Source organism: Castanea sativa, chromosome 4 (assembly GCF_040712315.1).
Source record: "Castanea sativa cultivar Marrone di Chiusa Pesio chromosome 4, ASM4071231v1".
NCBI classification, from domain to species: domain Eukaryota; kingdom Viridiplantae; phylum Streptophyta; class Magnoliopsida; order Fagales; family Fagaceae; genus Castanea; species Castanea sativa.
In genome coordinates, this window is record NC_134016.1 from 49350204 (window position 1) to 49370253 (window position 20050).

General features: G+C 35.2%; 2 protein-coding genes across 2 annotated transcripts; both read left to right on the top strand.

Annotated features, from left to right (window-relative positions):
- Window positions 1-352: 352 nt before the first annotated feature.
- LOC142630599 (uncharacterized) lies at window positions 353-945 on the top strand. Its single transcript, XM_075804618.1, has one exon. The coding sequence runs from the start codon at window positions 574-576 to the stop codon at window positions 781-783; it is 210 nt and encodes a 69-aa protein (XP_075660733.1). The 5' UTR covers window positions 353-573; the 3' UTR covers window positions 784-945.
- A 7468-nt stretch (window positions 946-8413) lies between these two features.
- Window positions 8414-8961, top strand: LOC142633120 (uncharacterized). Its single transcript, XM_075807389.1, has one exon. It carries the CDS (start codon window positions 8595-8597, stop codon window positions 8802-8804), a length of 210 nt encoding a protein of 69 aa, XP_075663504.1. The 5' UTR covers window positions 8414-8594; the 3' UTR covers window positions 8805-8961.
- Window positions 8962-20050: the final 11089 nt, after the last annotated feature.

Genomic DNA, 20050 nt, shown 5'->3' on the forward strand with positions numbered 1-20050 from the left:
TATTTATATGTATAATAAAAAAAAAAATCCTCAAATTATTTCTCACATACACGATAACGACGTAAACTATTTTTTTCACCCTTAAGATTGTAGTAATATGCTTTTTAAAGTCAGAGTGATTACATACAATTTAGAACGAGCAGACATACGATTAAGGTTAATGATGCAAAAATTTAATTGTACTTAATTACCAACCGAGTCCTTTTCATTTATAATAGTGTAAAGATTCATAATAAATTAATTTGATCACAGCTTAATCCCAAGAAAAGCACAGCCGTAGAAACCACGGAAACAAAGTGCTGGCAAAGGTTTTTTTATTGGTTACACTCGAGTCATCTCTCACTCACTACTCTCGAGAAAGCATCCATATCAATGCACTTGTCTTTTTGTGTTCCCTGTCTCAATCCTCAAAAACCCCTTTCCCCACTGCTTTTTCTCAGAACTTTCGCACACCCATTTCACCAAAAGATTTCAACCACGCTTTAGTACTTTACTTTGTTGCAATCTCTCTTCAGTTCACACAAAAGTTTGCAGCTTTTCTTTGCACACAAGGATCTAGCTAGCTAGCTAGGAATGGCAGACTGGGGGCCAGTGATAATAGCAGTGGTGTTGTTTGTGCTGTTGAGTCCAGGGCTTTTGTTTCAGATTCCAGCAGGGGGCAAGGTGGTTGAGTTTGGGAACATGCAGACAAGTGGTGCTGCTATCCTGGTTCATGCTCTCATTTTCTTTGGCCTTATCACTATCTTTCTTATTGCCATTGGTGTTCACGTCTACACTGGCTGATTAATTTTAAGCACTCCGTGGATTGTTTATTATGGATCTGATGGTTTTTGTTGAAGGGGTTGCATAGATTAAACAGTTTGATGCTTCTTGCTTTGTAATTTATATATTTGAACTTCTTGTTGATAGTGTTTACAAAATGTCATACCTTTCCTTTTTATGATTTGTTTCTTTTGAGTACGTGTGTGTATCTAGTAACTTTAATTTATGGGTGATAACCAAAAGAAATAATGAAGTGTGATAACTGGGGAAAAAAGTTGTATGAGGTTAGAGAAGAAAAATTGAAGTCAATAAAGTTAATTTGATGCACATGCACCCATGTGATGATGTTAGAGATTGTTGATTAAATTTAAGAGGTAAGACCTGAATGAATTTTGGTATTATATGAGTATTTTCTAGGGGTAAAGTAATTGTATCCATAAATAACATAAAAATGTAGACTTGAAGTTGTTGCTTTTGAATGTGGTCAAATAGGGTGAGAAATTTCATTCTTTTAATCTTCTTGTAGTTTTAAGAGATGGGAATCACAAGAGATTTTTAAAAAATATATATATTTGTTCTTGAATTTTCCTTTTCTTGCTAGAAGACCAATGAGACAAAAAGTTATAGCTTTTTTTTAAAAACTATTTGTTCTTGAATTATCCTTTTCTTCCTAGAAGACCAATGAGACAGAAAGCTTTACTTTTGATGTGTAATTCTTTTTGGGATGAGAATAATTTACTGCAACAAAAAGGGATTAGGGATTGTACCATCTTCCTTCTCAGCGCACACAACCGAAATGAGAAGAAAAGAGATGGGATCCCCAATCTATTAAGAGGATACCAATATAATAGTATGTATTTACACACATGATGATATACTTTCTTGAGTTTCTTCCAAACCAGTTGAAAGGAAATTCCTTAAACCCAGTATCTTGCAACTCAAATGAGTATTTAGATAATTTTTAATTACATAACCTATTTGATTGCTTAAATGAGTTATAGAATCATCATATTAAAAAAAAAAAATTTCTTTTTTCAGAGGGAGATTTGTACTCTTGAATGGTGGACTGGTGGTTGGCATCTAGTTTATTTTTATTTCTATTTCTATTTTTTTAATGGAAAGATGGAAATAGCATCTAAATTAATAAATTTACACATTAGGTTGACCTGCCTTAGGCCTTGCCTAGTTGAAGGTCTGCATGGTCGTTTTGGGTATATGCTAGCTGGGTTGGGCTTAGCCAAGTTAGCAGATAATGTGGACCTTGTATGGCTTATGTTCACATCAAAGCCTTATAATACAAATTTAGAAATGAAGAGCAAATTAAAAAAAGAAAGGCTGTGCCAAAGAAAGAACCCTTGTAATTCCACGGGTGTTTTTTTGGTATCTTTAACAGAGATATCTAAGATTTATATTGTTCTTTCTTTAAAATTTTTTTGAAAGAAATGGTGTTTTTAACGGAAACATCTAAGATTCATATTCCTTGTCTCTAAGATTTATATTCCTCTTTTGCTATCAAATTATCAAAAGAAAGGTAAAATGAGAGTGGAAGAGGGTAGGAAAAAAAAAGGGAAAAGAAAAAGAGATGTTGGCAAGGTACTATATAGCTTTCACACAATTTGGCTAGCATGAGCTAAGCCTTATGTACCTTCTTCTACCCATTCCTTTTAGAAAAATTATTATAGGATTTTAATTAAAATAGCCTCCCACCTTTTTTTTTCTTTTCTTAAATAATGAAAATTTTTCTTGAGTAATTTTTTTTTTAAAGTTACTAATTGTTTTAAAGAGCTGATGACCGAAAAATTGTAGCACCAAAAGGATTCCACCACACCGCACCGCACATGTGACCGCAAAAATAAGATGCGGTGCAGTTATGATTTTGGCTAAACCGCACCGCAAAGTGCAGTGCTAAAAATGACCTAAAATTACACCACACCGCGAACACTCCTAATTCTAAAGAAACAAAGGACAGAAAAAAGAATTCGTAATTGCTCAACTGGGAGTGAAACTTGATTTTCTTCAAAGGCTTATGGTATCTTCCAGTGAAATAAGACTCGTGAATGATTGGAGTATGTATTGGGTTATAAGCTACAAGGCCCATAATCCCATATAATGAAACCTCAAATATTTACCATATATATATGTAGAGAGAGAGAGAGAGAGATAGATTCAAGTTACACATTTTTTCTACCGTAGATTTCTAATAGATCCAACAGTTGAAAAAACAGCATTAAATGACTTTTGCTTTCTACCTTATTTACCTAAATAATAACAATTTTTCTCTATCCTCATTTATTGCTTTCCATAGATCTCATTTGGTGTTATTTAATGATGTCCCTTTCTTCTTACAATTGCTGGATATATTTTGGTTGGGGTTTTCAGTTTTCCTAATTTCCTAATTCACGTACTCTTTTTAAAAAGAATAATTGATAGAAAACTTTATAGATATAAAATGATTATATAAATTAGTGTATCTAAAAATCATAACAACTCACCAAGACCATGCATGTGTTGCTATAGAGGTGTTAGCCACAAATATAAAACAAAGCCTCATACAAAACATAACTGAAACTCATACTGACATTTCTACTCAAAACCAATTAACTAAGTCTCGTAAATAGGAAAAAAAGAAATCTCAGTAGAAAACTCATACTGACACTTCTTAATACCGTAAGTTCTTTTTTTTTTTTTTTTAATTTGTAAAAAATAATCATTTTGTTTTTATCTTTTCTTCCTCTACCCAAATCACATTGAGAGAAAGAAGCAGATCTGCTTCTCTAGAGAATTTTGTTTTATACTGGGTAAGCAAGAGAGAGATAATACGTGCGAGAAAGAAGAAGAGAATTTCGTCTTATATTAGGCAAGCAAGAGAGAGAAATTAGGATAGAATTAATTTGTAATAAATAAGGAAGAGAAACATAAAAGATGATGCATTAATTAGGTTGGTTGAGGTGACTAATATGTTTTTTTAGCCATTAGATTTCCTACAAATCTATGGTATAAAAAAGGTGTAACATTTACAAAGTTACACCTGGTGTAACTCTATAAGAGTTACACCTTTTTATAACCATTGATTTTCAAAATATCTAACGGCTAAAATGAAAACATCATTATGTATATTATTATTAAATACTTACCTAATTAATAACATTCTTATTATCTCTCTCCTTATTAATTACACTCACAAATCTACTAACTTTTAGTGGGAGAGAGAAAACAAACAACAAATATGGCAAGACCGTGTGTATTGCTCCAATCTACCACCACCTTGTCTCTCAACTTGTGACTCATTTTCTCATTCTGTTAATTAGGAACAAAATTTTCATATTCTCTTGACTGTTTTGTTTCTTGGCTTTGTGCTCACCGACAATTGACTCAGGAATTTTTTTTTTTTTAGGGTCAATTGACTCAGGAATTTGATAGAGGTAAATTCTTTAGCTTGATTACAAGAATAAATATTAGAGAGCAAAAACTAAGAGCAAACGCCATCCAACTTTTCATTTCAATTATTAAATTGCTAAAATTTTTATTTAGAGGAAAAAAAGGGAATGAAGGAATGATAAGAATCAAATCAGCAGCACTCCAACCAAGCAAAGTGATTGACTTTCAGTTTCATCACTTTGTTATTCCATCTCCAGGCCAAAGTCCATTTACTCCGCTTCTTCAATCTTGCTCCTCATTGAAGACCACCTTAATGGTGTTTGGAGAGTGAAATTTATATATAAAAAAAAAAAAAAATCAAAATTTTTAATATGAATATGAGCAAAACTTCTCTACCCAAATTACTTTTCCTCTGGTACTACTTCAACTTCTATTCTACCCTTCTATGTTTTATATTTCGCTAATCCATTTCTATGTCCTTAACTGTGTCAAAAACCAAAAACAATATAAAGAGAAAAGATTACATAAATACGTTTGAGAGAGAGAGAAAGAGGGAGAGAAATAAGTATACCTTTTTTGGGTTAAGAGATAAGTATGGAATAGCATAAATAATGAATAATAAATGAGATCCTAATCTCAGTATTAATGACTGTCTTTTTTTAACCGTTGGATTTACTTAAATCCAATGGTTTAAAAAAGATGTAACTCTAAAGAGTTACACCAGGTGTAACTTAAACCTATCTCTCTCTCTCTCTCTCTCTCTCTCTATATATATATATATATATATATATATATATATATATATATATAATATTTATATATTTTTTAATCAAACAAAATTTTAAGTCCTTTTATTGGTCAATAGAATGCATTAAAAATGGCCCATGGTATCCTAAAATATTAAAGATTAAAAAGAGAAAAAAGGCTTCATAGTACACTGCATAATACCACACACATAGCTAATAGCAGTAGCACACTACTCATAGCATACTAGCACACACAACTACATAACCCACGACCCCACACGCTAAAACTAACTTCCCTAAGACACTAAGGTGGTGTTTGGACACCCCATTTTTCATCACTCATATCTCAGTTTTCTCAACTCATATATCAAAACTGGCGGCCCCATGCATCACAATGTTTGGCTCAATTTCTTTCACTCATTTCCTTAACCCACCCACTGTAGCATGAATAGTCTTTTTTTACTTTATTATAATATCATAGTAAATCTTATTTAAGGTCTACTAAAATCAAGTGAATTAGTCAAATTATTAATTGAAAAACAATTGTTATAAGAATTTAAAAACAAAAACTTAATTAGTAATTCTACATTTCAGAAAGCAAGAAAAATGAATTTTAAATAAAAAAATCAATAAAAATTATTTAATTAATTTTTAAATATAAAAAAAAGCCCACTTAAAATTTTTGCCTTAGACTCCTAATGTTATGGAACCGGCCTTGTCTGTAGCATTGCTTAAATTGAAAATAAGAGTTTACAAACATTTAGAACCCAATATTCAGAGCGTACTTCTTTAACAATACATGATTTTTTTTTTTTTTGAGATGATAGATAATGATAAATGTTGAAGAGTTGTGTTTTAAAAAATTGGACACAAAAAAAAAACTCTTCAAAAAATAATTTTTGCTTATTTATGACTGATAAAAAGTCACAGTTGAATTTAATAAGAATGAATGGTTGAAAAAATGTATAGCTCTTATCAAGTTACATTTTTTTTTGAGACAATATCAAGTTACATTTATTGTAACTTGAACTCTTTTTTTTTTTGTATACATAATAATAATAAAAAATCTTCAAATTATTTTTCACATCCATGATAACGACGTAAACTTTTTTTTTTTCACCCTTAAGATGGTAGTTATATGCCTTTTAAAGTTAGGGTTTGTTTGGAAAGAATTTATTGCTGAAAACTAAAAATACTGTAGCAAAATAATTTTTAAATGTGTAAAAAACACTGTTCATGCCAAAAATTACTGTTCATTGGCCTAAAATCACTGTTTATGGCCAATAAACAGTGACAGACGAGCATGCAAAAAAAAAAAAAAAAACTCAGACGAGGACGCGCATACATCACCTACAAGAGTGTCTACCTACAATTTAGAACTAGCTGCATACATCTTTCCAAAAAAAAAGAACCAGCTGCATACATACAATTAAAGTTAACAGGGTCCCTTTCCAAAGAATATTTTATAGCCTAATCACTCTAAATATTTGTTAATTTGCATGCAAAAATTTAATTGCAATTTTTTAAAGATAATTTTAACTTATAACATTTGCTTCTGATAATAATTTTTTATCATTAGACTAGGACACCAATTTATTTTTAGTGTAGAAGGTAATTGAATTTGAAATTTCTTATTCAATAATAAAAAAATTTATCAATTGAGTTAACTAGAACCCATATAATTGTACTTAATTAATAATTGAGAGTGACGAGTCATTTTCATTTAGAAAAAGAAAAATACCCACTGGAAAAAGATTCTTAGCGTGCGTTTGGAATGCACGTTCACCATTTTTGCGTTTTGCTGAAAAATGGTGGATCCCATGGCACTGTTCACAAACCCACAAAAGTTATCCAAACATAGATTTCAATATAAATTTGGGTCCTACAACACTATTTATACATTTAAAAATTATTATGCTACAGTGTTTTTAACAATAAGTTTTCAGTTTTCACCAAATAAGCGGTATTCAAACACACCCTTAATGTTAAATTAATTTAATTCCATCTTAATCCCAAGAAAATCATAGCCGCATAAACCATGGAAACAAAGGGCCCATTTGGTAACGTTGTTCTAATAATATTGTTTGCATTTTTTAGAAATATGTGTGAATAAAAAAATGTGTAAAAATATATGTAAAGAGAAATTACACTTTACCTACTTGTGATTTTATTTTTGACACTTTACCCACGTGTACTTCACTCCATTACTATTCTGTTACTCACCTCATATTCTGCCGTTATTCTAACAAGTTTCTTATAAAAAACACAACCCACAGAAGATTAAACATGCCTCTCTAAAAAAAACACTTCCCTGCCTACAATGCTCACCAAACGATGATCTAGAGGCTACAATGCGTCTTTCCTGAGAGATTGGACTGAGACCCAATTGGGATTTGATCGTGCAACTACACCGAGGAAGAACAAGGCATAGTCTGGGTTCATTTCCATCAAATAGTATTTTTGATTTGTGTGTATTGATTCATCTCCTTATTTCTGGCGAGTTCTTGACATTTGAGAGCTATAGATGAACCCAGAACTCACTAGAATTGGATAAACCTATCAACATCTGTACCTTTCTGCTGTGCTGGTCACACCGAAGCCCGCGAAAAGCAATCCAATTAGGCAAATACCCAATACTCCCACCTAAAGGATTGCAATTCACACTACCACAATCACTCCAATATTCCAATTCATAAACACTAGTCCGTCCATCAAAAATGAAACAAACACCACGGTCCAATTTGCTTAGAGAGAAATTAATATTAATATTATTTTATCACTCCCACCTCTCTCTCCACTAAAACAATTTACGTTGTCAACCAATTGATACTGATAATTTGGATTCTGAGACAAACCCATTATCACAATCGGTTCAAAGTAATTATCATCACTTTCCATATGCAAGCTCTCTAATGTACCATCAATTAAACTACCATAAATGGTATTATTCTTTGAATAATTAAGCTTAAGAACAACCTTAGAATAATTCTTCCCCGATCCAACCATACAGAGCTTCCCAGAAGATTCTGACCAATACCCATTAATGTAAAACACCGAATCTTCTTCCCAAAACTTAATACTTCCGAATGCCACCAACGGGAAACAGAGTAATTTAATGGGCCTCTAGATTATCGTCTGGTGAGCACTGTAGGCGTGGGAGTGTGTTTTTTTGAGAGAGGCATGTTTGATCTTTTGTGGGTTGTGTTTTTGATAAGAAACTTGTTAGCATAATGGCAGAATATGAGGTGGGTAATGGAATGGTAACGGAGTGAAGCACAAGTGAGTAAAGTGTAAAAAATGAAATCACGGGTAGGTAAATTAAATTTGGGGTAAACTCCATGTGAGTAAAGTATAATTCTCCCTATATGTAATATTGTTTAAAAACTGAAAATATGTGTTTAAAGTTTTTAAACACATGGCCAAAGCGCTCAAAGTGCTGGCAAAGGGTTTTTTATTGGTTGCACTCAATTCATCTCTCACTACTCATGATAAAGCATCCATATCAATGCCATTGGCCTTTTGTGTTCCCAATCACAATCCTCAATAACCCTTTTTCCCCACTTCTTTTTCTCAGAGCTTTCGCACACGCATTTCACCAAAAGGTTTCAAAACACTTTAGTACTTTACTTTGTTGCAATCTCTCTTCAGTTCACACAAGTTTCCAGCTTTTCTTTGCTCACAAGGATATAGCTAGCTAGCTAGCTAGGCATGGCAGACTGGGGGCCAGTGATAATTGCTGTGGTGTCGTTTGTGCTGTTGAGTCCAGGGCTTTTGTTTCAGATTCCAGCAGGGGGCAAGGTGGTTGAGTTTGGGAACATGCGGACAAGTGGTGCTGCTATTTTGGTTCGTGCTATCATTTACTTTGGCCTTATCACTATCTTTCTTATTGCCATTGGTGTTCACATCTACACCGGCTAATTAAGCTAAGCACTTTGTTATATTTCATGCCTTCATGGATTGTTTATTATTAATGATCTGTTGGTTTTTGTACAAGGGGTTGCCTAGATTAAACTGTTTGATGCTTCTTGCTTTGTAATTTATATATTTGAACTTCTTGTTGATAGTGTTTACAAAATGTCATACCTTTCCTTTTTATGATTTGTCTCTTGGAGTATGTGTAACTGTGTATCTAGTAACTTTTATGAGTGATAAGAGCATTCTCATCAGATGTTTCAAAAAAAATCTCATTTTGACATATCAAACACCTATTTTATTATTTTACCACATCATTTTACAATATTCCATTTATCAAATATTCTATTTTCAATTCTATACATTAAAATAATATTTACTCTACATTAAAATAATATATTCCTTCCTCCTATCATCATCATCATCATCGTCAACAGCAGCAATAGCAACAACAACAACAACAACAACAACAGTAGCAGCAACAACAACAACGGCGGCACAACCACCACTGCTGCAACAACGGCCACCAACAACCACACCGCAACAACGGCGACAGCCACCAACCGACATCCATCAAACCAAACAAACCCAAATCCCAAACCCACCACCAGCATAAACCCACTTCCACCAAATCAAACAAACCCACATCCTAAACCCACCACCGGCACAAACCCACATCCATCACCGCCACAAACCCACTTCCACCAAATCAAACAAATCCACATCCCAAATCCACCAAATCAATTATAAAATTAATTACACCGAGCAAGGATCGGACATACACCGAAACATTTTGGGTGGGTTTAATTGGCGAGCTCTGCTTCAGATCGGCAAGCTTCAATCGTCGAGCTCTGCTTCAGATCGACGAGCTTTGCCTCCAGCGAGTCCCTTCAGATCGGCGAGTCCCTTCAATCGGGATCGCCTTCTTCTTCGTGACAGGCAAAAAAAATAGAGAGAAGCACAGAGAAAGGGAACGGAAAAAAAAAAAAAGGAAAAAAAAAGAAGAAGAAAAGAACCCGAAGCCATTGAAGACGCTGGAGAAGAAAGAAGAAGAAAAAGGGAAGAGGGAGTGAATGAAAGAAGGAACCGGCGGAGGAAGAAAGAAGGAAAAAGTAAAAGAGAAGGATGAAAAGTAACAAAATAAGAGAGAGAAGCGAATAAATTTTTTTTTTTTTTTTAACACACCATCCGTACCGTTCCAAAGATGGAACGGTACTGTAGCATGTCTCAAATTTTTGAGATATTTGATACACTTGATAAACCTCTGTTTTTTATGTTTGATGTGCCAAATGTGTTATATTATAGCATTTAACACATTTAAGACACCTGATGATAGTGCTCTAACCAAAAGATATAATGAAGTTTATGTTTACTGGGGAAAAAAAAGTTGTCTGAGGTTAGAGATTGGTGATTAAATTTAAGAGATAAGACCTAAATGAATTTTGGTATTATATGAGTATTTTCTAGTGGTAGAGTAATTGTATCAATAAATAATATAAAAAATGTAGACTCGAAGTTGTTGCTTTTGAATGTGGTCAAATAGGATGAGAAATTTCATTCTTTTAATCTTCTTGTAGTTTTAAGAGATGGGAATCACAAGACATTTTTACTTTTATTTGTTCTTGAATTATCCTTTTTCTTCCTAGAAGACCAATGGGACAAAAAGTTATAGCTCTTTTTTTAAAAAAATTGTTCTTGAATTATCCTTTTCTTCCTAGAAGACCAATGAGACAGAAAGCTTATAGCTTGGTTTGTAATTGTACTTTACTTTTGATGTGTAATTCTTTTTGGGATGAGAATAATTTACTGCAGCAAAAAGGGATTAGGGATTGTACCATCTTCCTTCTCAGCACACAACTGAAATGAGAAGAAAAGAGATGGGATTCTCCCCAATCTATTAAGAGGATACCGATATAATAGTATATATTTACACACATGATGATATACTTTCTTGAGTTTCTTCCAAACCAGTTGAAAGGAAATTCCTTGAACCCAGTATCTTGCAACTCAAATAAGTATTTAGATAATTTTAAATCACATAACCTATTTGATTGCTAAAATGAGTTAAAGAGTCATCATATTAATATACTTCTTCTTCTTCCTTTTTATTTTATTTTATTTTTGATAAGGAGATTTGTGCTTTTAAATGGTGGACTGGTAGTTGGCATCTAGTTTGTTTTTTTATTAATGGAAAGATGGAAATGGCATCTAAATTTGCACATTAGGTTGACCTGCCTTAGGCCTTGCCTAGTTGAAGGTCTGCATGGCCGTTTAGCTGGGTTGGGCTTAGCCGAGTTAAGCAGATAATGTGGACCTTGTATGGCTTATATTCATATCAAAGCCTTATAATACAAATTTGGAAATGAAGAGCAAATTAAAGAAAAGAAAGGCTGTGCCAAAGAACCCTTGTAATTCCACGAATGTTTTTGGTATTTTTAACAGATATATCTAAGGCTTATATTCCTCTTTTTCTATAAAATTATCGAAAGAAATTGTGTTTTTAACGAAGACATCTAAGATATATATTCCTTTGCCGCTATCAAATTATCAAAAGAAAGGCAAAATGAGAGTGGAAGCTGGTAGGAAAAATATAAGGGAAAAGAAAAAGAGATGTTGGCAAGGGACTATAGCTTTCACACAATTTGGCTAGCATGAGCTAAGCCTTATGTACCTTCTTCTACCCATTCCTTTTAGAAAAATTATTATAGGATTTTAATAAATTCAGCTTCCCATCCCCTTTTTTTCTTTTCTTAAATAATGAAAATTTTTCTTGAGTAAATTTTTTTTTTTTTTAAGTTACTAATTGTTTTGAAGAGCTGATGACCGAAAAATTGTGGCACCAAAAGGATTCCATAGAAACAAAGGACAGGAAAAAGAATTCGTAATTGCTCAACTGGGAGTGAAACTTGATTTTCTACAAAGGCTTATGATATCTTCCAGTGAAATAAGACGTGAATAATTGGATTATGTATTGGGTTATAAGCCATAAGGCCCATAACCCCATATAATGAAACCTCAAATATTTACCACATATATAGTAACTTACCCCCTTGGAGTTGTAAGTTACTATTTATTTTCAATCAAGTTGGTCGGCACTGCCGCCATAGTTATCCAAGCTACTTTGAGCATTATAATTATTTTGAATTATTTTATGAATATATCTCCCATACCCCATATATTGTTTTACATCTATTTCATGATAACTCTTCCATTCCCATTTATTTATTTCTTCGTCTGCTATTATTTCATCATCTTCTTTTACATTTGCAAATGGTAGGCTGAGCCTCTTTCTAACCATTCTATTTGTTATTCTGTGATTATTTGTTCAGATTAACCTTTGCTTGCCTGTCATCTCGATTCTTCTTATTTTTGTGTTTAGCCCTAACGTTTGTTGCAGAAATATACTTGTGAGATCTGTTTACCGAGTTCTGTGTGGTCTTTAAACCATAAGTGGCCGAAAATCTTCCTAGGTTTGGTTTGGTCAGCCCATGTGAAGCCAAGAGAAGGCGTGTAAGGGTGGTCCCCATTATTGGAGGAAACTACGGTAGGTGTGAGTTCACAAATTAGGTGTCTATCTCATTGTTGTATACTCCTGTTTCAAATCTAAAGGTTAGATCCAGAAGTTTAAGGATAAAGGTGACTAGGTTGTAATTATTAATTTAAGCTTGTAATCCAGAACAATGAATAGGTTGTTTAGAAGTTTCTCTTCTACCAGCAGTAGATGTTCCCAACCATCATCCATCCCAGAGATACCAGCAGATGTAGGAATACTTAATTCGGAGTCTTATGAGTTATCCGATCTAGATCTAGGCATAGGAGATTGGAATATCCCTAAAGTAGCCACCAACCAGATCTATAAGTCTTCATGGTCTTGGACAAAAGCCTTCAAGACAAATTACCATGTTAAGACCATAGAACAAGTTTATGGTATAAACAAGGAGTACGAAACGTGCTACTTGTTATCCCCATCAGCCATTCAAACACATAAAGACAAAGGACATAATTTCCTACACATAGGATTAGTCCAGGTAGGAGTTAAACCGCTTACCAGAAGAGGTTTGAATAGCTTAAGCCTCATGGCCCTTAGAGATGCTCGTCACATCAGATTCAACGACACCCTCTTAGGAACTATAGAAACTAGTCTTAGCAACGGACCAGTCCATTTTGACTGTTTCCCAGATTTCACTATCCACATCCATGATAGCACTATTATCAAAGCCCTCACACTCAATATCAAGACCCATGGAACCCTCATGACGCAAGGAACTAGTCAGATCGCCTTAATATACAGAGTATACTACAAGTGTATGAGAAAGAACATGAATGTCGGAGCACTTGATAGAAGGGAAAGAGGTGAGACAACCCTCATCCAAACCACTGACCCTAGTGCCAGGATTCAGGTCCCAAGAACCCTGAAGTGGACATAGGTCACATTCCCAGCTGATTGGACTTTAGAGAATGAGAACCATACTCTACAGATCCAAAACCCAGCCCAAAATCCAGATCTAGAATTTGTCCAGCAACTAGCCGACGGCATGGTTAGGTTAAGTTTTGACAGATCTAGGCTTAGCACTCCTCTAGACTATAAGTGTAGACCACCTCTAGATATATCCCGATTTAGATCTCCAGCGTATCTGCACCAACCCCATAGGCAGTCACCTATCTACCTTAGAGATAGATCTGCATCCCAGTGTAGCTCAACCAGACCTTTAGGATCACCCTTCCCAAGGTCTAGAAGAGATCTAGGTGTACAACTTCAAGGAGTTAGAACCAATTCCCAACTTACCACACCTTGCTACACAGCCAAACATGATTCGATTGTCAACGAGGAAGACGATCGTGAGCAATCCCCCCATCCCCATCTAGAACTGATATGGAACAACCTCCATTTCAGCAAGAGTCCATAGATAGCCAGCTTCTGGTTTTAAGCAGAGAATTCGTTCCTGACCTAGAAGAATTAGGAAAGGAATTTAGTTTTGAGGAAAACAGAACTAAAAGAGAAGTCTACAAAGCCAATTATACCAAAGAGAAAAAAGAAAAAGTATTCGAAGCATGGACTGCATTCACGAGGGAAATATCCCATAATGTCCCCTTTTTCATATACTTTGAAAGGTATTTTGGCCAACACAAACAGTTTTGTGTCCTTACCAGAGCATGGACCATAGAAGGACCCAATGCAACTAAGGAAGTTGTCAGATCCAGCCATCCACCCCTACAAGCCATAACCTTTAGTCATCGCAAAAAAGATATAGTAGCCTCTCCCTTCAAAATCTCCACTGATGGGCATTAACCAATCAACAAAGTGATTGAGCAAAACAACTATACCAACCAATGTCTAAGTGTTATAGGAAAATAGCTTGACAGGATAGAAGATAGGATCGAAAACAAGGTTATCCTCCACCCAGGAAGCTCTAGTAAACCAATCCAAGCCTTAGAAAAGCCTTTAGTCAAGTTACCCATAACTAGGCACACCAGCCTCAGTTATCCTAAGGACAAGACAGCTTTAGAAATAGTTGCCCAAAAGCTAGAAGAACTTGTTAAGAAGGAACTAGCCACCCCTTCATCAGTTACAACTAGCCAGCTTCACGTCTTAGACATCCAAGAAGCCTCTAGCAGTTCTAGCCAAGCCTCTGACCAGGATATAGAACAACTAGAAAACCAGTTTCAGGATTTACAGGTAAAACGGCTTTACCATCCCAATATAAATCCAACCATCTCAACCAAGAATTGGTACCCTAGACCAACACCTCCTGACCTCCAATATGAGGAATGGAATGTCAGTAACCAATTCTCTGTATCATCTGGTAGACTCTATGAATGGAACATAGATGGTTTATTTGAACAGGAAATCCTAAATAAAATCCAACATATGACTATGGTAGCCAACAACTACCTGGACGAAGGCCGTCCTCACAAGGAAGTCATAGAAATGATGGTTTTAGGATTCACAGGAAAACTCCTGCAATGGTGGAACAACTGTCTAACAGAAATGTCTAAAGAAAACATCAAACATGCAGTCCAAAAAGATGAGGAAGGAACCCCCATCATCAACGAAGCTGAACAAGGAGTTCCTGATAGAGTCAATACGTTGATCTATACGATTATGAAACAATTCATAGGAAAGCCTAGCAATATTACATCAAGGATTTACAAGCAGCTAAGTAACCTTAGATGTAAAACCCTAGGAGACTACAAGTGGTATGAAGATATCTTTACTACTAGAGGCATGCATAGGACTGATTGTAACTCCCCATTTTGGAAGGAGAAATTCATTAATGGTTTACCAACACTTTTTAGCCAGAAAGTCAAAGAAACCCTTTGCAGTCCCTCCGGTGTCATAGATTATGATAACCTAACCTATGGAGACATCTCTAGCACTATTCAAAGCAAAGGAATGAAGATGTGCAGGGATCTCAAAATCCAAAGCCAAATCAACAAGAACAAAGCCAAGTACGAAATGGGAATTTTTTGTACATAGTATGGCTTACCTTCAGTCAAACCTTCCAAGAAGAAATCCAAGCACAAAGGAAAGGAATCCTTTGAGAAATCCTATAGGAAGAAAGCAACCAAGTATTATAGAAAGCAGAAGTACAAGATTGATGATTTCTATAAGAAAGGAAAATCCAAGGAACCCATTCCACAAGCATCAAGCAAATGCTACAATTGTGGAAAGAAATGTCATTTCAAGAGCGAGTGTAGAGCTAAGGCCAAATCCCTTATCAATACCTTCATTAGTGACCAACTTAGCAAAAATGAGATTTTCAAGTTACTAGAACTTGACCACTCAGGTAGTGAGTCATTCAATAGTGCTAGTAACAGTGAACTCAAGCAGATTTATAGGTCATCCTCTGATTCCTCTAAAACCAGTACCTCTAGTGGCCCAGATGAACCCACATCATGCAAAGATGGTTGTTGTAGGAACAAAACTATCAATGTGCTCAATAGACAAGAAGAACTCCTTCTAGACCTCATAGAGGCGATAGAAGATCCTATCATCAAAGCCCAGAAGCTTACCATTTTCCATCAAACCTTAGTAAAGGAAACCAACAAACCTGAACTAAGGATCCACCAACCCAAGGTAGATTTAGAGCAAATCTACAATAGGTTTACCCAGTCCAGGAAGGAAGTTACAATCAACGACCTTTAAAGAGAAATTAAGGAAACCAAATCAGAAGTTAGAACCCTAAAACAAGAACTAACCATTCTCAGGGTTAATTATGATCTTCTTAACCGAAGAGTCCAACTTTTAGAAAGCACTTCTCATCAAAACAATGAGGAAGACACCTCATTCCAGAATCCTTCTGATGATGAAGCAAATCAAACAGTTAACCCTACAGCTGACCTTATCCAAGGACCCTCAACAGAATTGTTCTTAGATACCATTAGCAGGATTAACTTCCATAAATGGCATTCCAAAGTTAAGATTGTCATCAGCAAAGATTTTGAATTTGAGGTCATAGCCTTAATAGATTCAGGTGCTGATCTTAATTGCATTCAAGAAGAAATCATTCCCTCCAAATACTTTAAAAATTTTAAGGAGCGGTTGACATCCGCAAGTGGCGGAAGAATGCAAATTGAATTCAACATCCCACAAGCTGAGGTTTGCCAAGGCGGCATATCCTTCATGATAAAATTTGTCCTTATTAAAAAATGACAGATAGGGTCATCTTAGGAAATCCTTTCTTGTGTTTATTATATCCTTTCATCACAGACAATGAAGGAATCACAGCTCATCCCTTTGGTCAGACTGTCAAGTTTGAGTTCATGAGAAGCCGAGCCTTAGGAAGTCAGCTCCCTCCAAAAAGCTTCTATATCAAAAACTCTCAATACTGTCACCATCCAAACCCTTCCATCTCATAATCAAGCCCAGTACCTTGATTCAGTCATATAAATTGATAATTCTTTTGACCCCAATCGGTCCTAATTATCATCATGTATTCATCATGAAAATATTTGCATCTCTGCATCCATTAGTTCTAAAAACAAAAGGTTTTTTAACAAATATTTGAAAATCTCAAATGATCCAAACCTTTCTTGGCAGGATAAAGAGAGAGCACTATTTGATACCACTAGTAAGTGGACAATGACTTCTTCAACAAAGAAGAAGGGCAAGGGGAAAGCACCCGTAAGGGGCTATCCTCAAGACAAAAGACTACTAGCAAGACAATCTCTTGTAATGCATGAATGCGCATCCTCTACCAACCATAGAGGATCAATATCCCTTCAGAAATTTGTCCCTCCAACTGTGACATATTCCAGTGGTGATATGGCTATTGTTCTACAGGAAGTTTTATCCAAGACTTTACAATTCAATAATGGAGCATATACAAACTTACCCTACTCCATTAAATGTCTCCTTAATAACCTTCCATTTGCCTACACCCTACTCCATTAAATGTCTCCTTAATAACCTTCCATTTGCCTACACCAGAAAAAACCAAGGCCTTTTCCAAAAAACCTTCAGAGCACTAGAAATTCACCTAGTTAACCTTGAGGCTATAAATGAGGTCTTAACCAGTCAACTCTCTGGCAAAGAGGATATCCATTCAATGGATAGAATGACTATCATGGGCACTAATTATGCTAAGCTCAGTCTTAAGACTAGAGCTACTCTAAGAAGTGCCATTGCCAACTTGCCTTCAGATTTACAATCTCGTATTTTGAGAAGCAAGGTTATGAATGAGTCTCTGAATCTTTGGTTTAAGAATTTCTAAATTCTAGTTACAACCACTATCCCTAATCCAGAAGATTCAGATGATAATGATAATTTTCTCATGCAAGCCAAATGGGAAGAATACATTGGAAGCAACTCCAAAGTATATGAAAACAAACATCCCTTTCCAGGACTTTTGGTCAATTATGAAGATGGAGCAGACGATGATGAAAGAGATCCTGCTTGGCTCTCATAAATGTTTGAATCCGGTTTCATCAGACTCATCAAGCTCATAAGTCATGACCAAATTAGCCAGCTACCCCAGATCATCCAAAATGCTATTAAGCAAATCAACAGCCCTTTTTTTCTATTAGATATTGGAGTACTCTACCAAAATGGGACAGGGATAATTGGATGGAAGTTCATCCCTCAAAGCATTTTGTCCTCATCAATGGTTTTACTTATCAGGGCCCATGGTATGAAGGAGACATATATATTTCATACAAATACCCTAATGCTCTAGCAGAACGCTGGAAGAACTACTTCAACAACCAAATTCTTGATATCAGCCAGGATCTATGGAAAGACTACCATTTTATAGGTTTTACAGATAGGATCTATGTTTTTGGAAGACGGCCATATGACTCTGCTATCAGAAACCTCAAGAAGCTTGGTCCTAATAGTCCTAGGGAGTTTCTTACGGGGAAGAAGCCTGTTCATGAACCTCTCCTATACTGTGGACTCTGCAATCACTATGCCAGATATCACGAGCATAATTGTGATAATGATTCCCCATGGGATCCCTACGATGGTTATCCATCAGATGCTCCTGATACTGACTAAAGCATCCTGACCAGCAACTCAGGATAATATCACAATCCGGTTACTATTCAAAATCAGCACCAGCCATTGACATGAATAGTACCAGCACTCAGCAAATTCCCCGACAGATCACTATTCATCCAACAACGACCGATGAACAGTACTTTGGAAAAGTAGGGGGACAAGTCACTATTCATGAACAGTAAAAGTTACTGTTCACAGACATAATCATTCAGAATCACTGTTGCTTTCGGTGGAAAGAGTTTTCACCTCAGTAAAAGCATTTCACCTTCCGTGATTCCAGCAGTCTTCAGATGGCATCCAAAGCTCCCTCCAGTCTATATAAGGCAGCCAAGACTCCATTCAGAGGCAAGTCCAATTCTAGGAAGAATTCCAGAATACCTCAGAGGCAAAGTATTAGGAAGAACTCCAAAACACTATCACCTCACCCAGCCTTTAGCATTGTAATCAAATGGCCTTTTATTTTTGTAATACCCTAGCCGGTATTTATCACTGTAACCTCATGGCCTCAGCCGGCCTTTATTTGTATTTTCCGCATATGGTCTCAACCGGCCTTAGTCTGATTTGTATTTACCAAAATCCACTTTTCATATCAAACTTGTTGAAAACCACTGCCTTACTAAGCCTATTGACTAAGTCTTTTTTGTTGGGAATTGGGTACCTTACCCATTCTAAGACTTTGTTAAGGGGCTTGTAGTTGATGACTAATCATTGTACCTTTCCCATGCCGTCCGCCTAGTTGCTGGACACACACACACACACACACACACACACACACACACACACATATATATATATGTATATATGTATGTATGTATGTATGTATGTATGTATGTATTGGTTGAGCTTGAGTTAGGAATTGGGCTCGGCTAATTTTGCATCATTGATTATAATATGTGGTCCTTGAATAGTACAAGACTTTTATCATTGAAAATATACAGTACCACCCATTACATAGAAGAAGCTTATAAAAGAGGAAGTGACAAAGAGGAAGTGACAAACTGACGTATGTATACGTTTGGCCTGAACCTGCCTTGGTCACATTAGATATGAGGGTTGAGAAAAATGGTCCAGATCAATTTTTTGATTCATATTTAAATTTTACAAATATAAAGATAAAGAAATTGTCATGTTATTTAAAATTTTTTGCTGGATGAATAAGAGTTCAATTAACAACGCTAATTATTGTTGTACGTGGTAACTTGCACACAACCGTACACATAATAGCTAAAAATACAATTTCAGTTATAATTGTGAAATGAATTTTAACTAATTCGATTTCAGCAGTATGTCTCATACACGTAGTGTGTAATTATCACCACTTGTGTAACAACTTAAGGAAAACATTATCCACATTTGTGTTTATACCTTAAAAGAACTAGTCAAGTTGTAATTAGAGATCCAAAAAGATAAGCTCTCTTCTAGAAATTTAATGTAGGACTCAGCACGCACCTACACAATATACATTTAAAATTCCAATCCAATTGAACGTTCCATTTGATTCAACAGGAAAAATATATATTCTTCTTTTTTATTTTTTTTATAGGTAGATAGTTAGAGATGGGAATGTGAGATTTGAACAATAACATTAAATCTCATCATAAAGGATGTTGTTACCACTAGGTTATCACTTAAATCCCATTAAGGATTTAGGAAAGATATGTCCAGTTAACAACAGTTTATAAGAAAATGATCCATTTATTGTGTTTTGTCACCAATTTAAAAATGATTTTAAAAGTATTATAATTAGTTTTTT

Bases quoted from the DNA above. Each gene is read 5' to 3' on its own strand.
- LOC142630599 (XM_075804618.1), top strand. From the start codon at position 574: ATGGCAGACTGGGGGCCAGTGATAATAGCAGTGGTGTTGTTTGTGCTG.
- LOC142633120 (XM_075807389.1), top strand. From the start codon at position 8,595: ATGGCAGACTGGGGGCCAGTGATAATTGCTGTGGTGTCGTTTGTGCTG.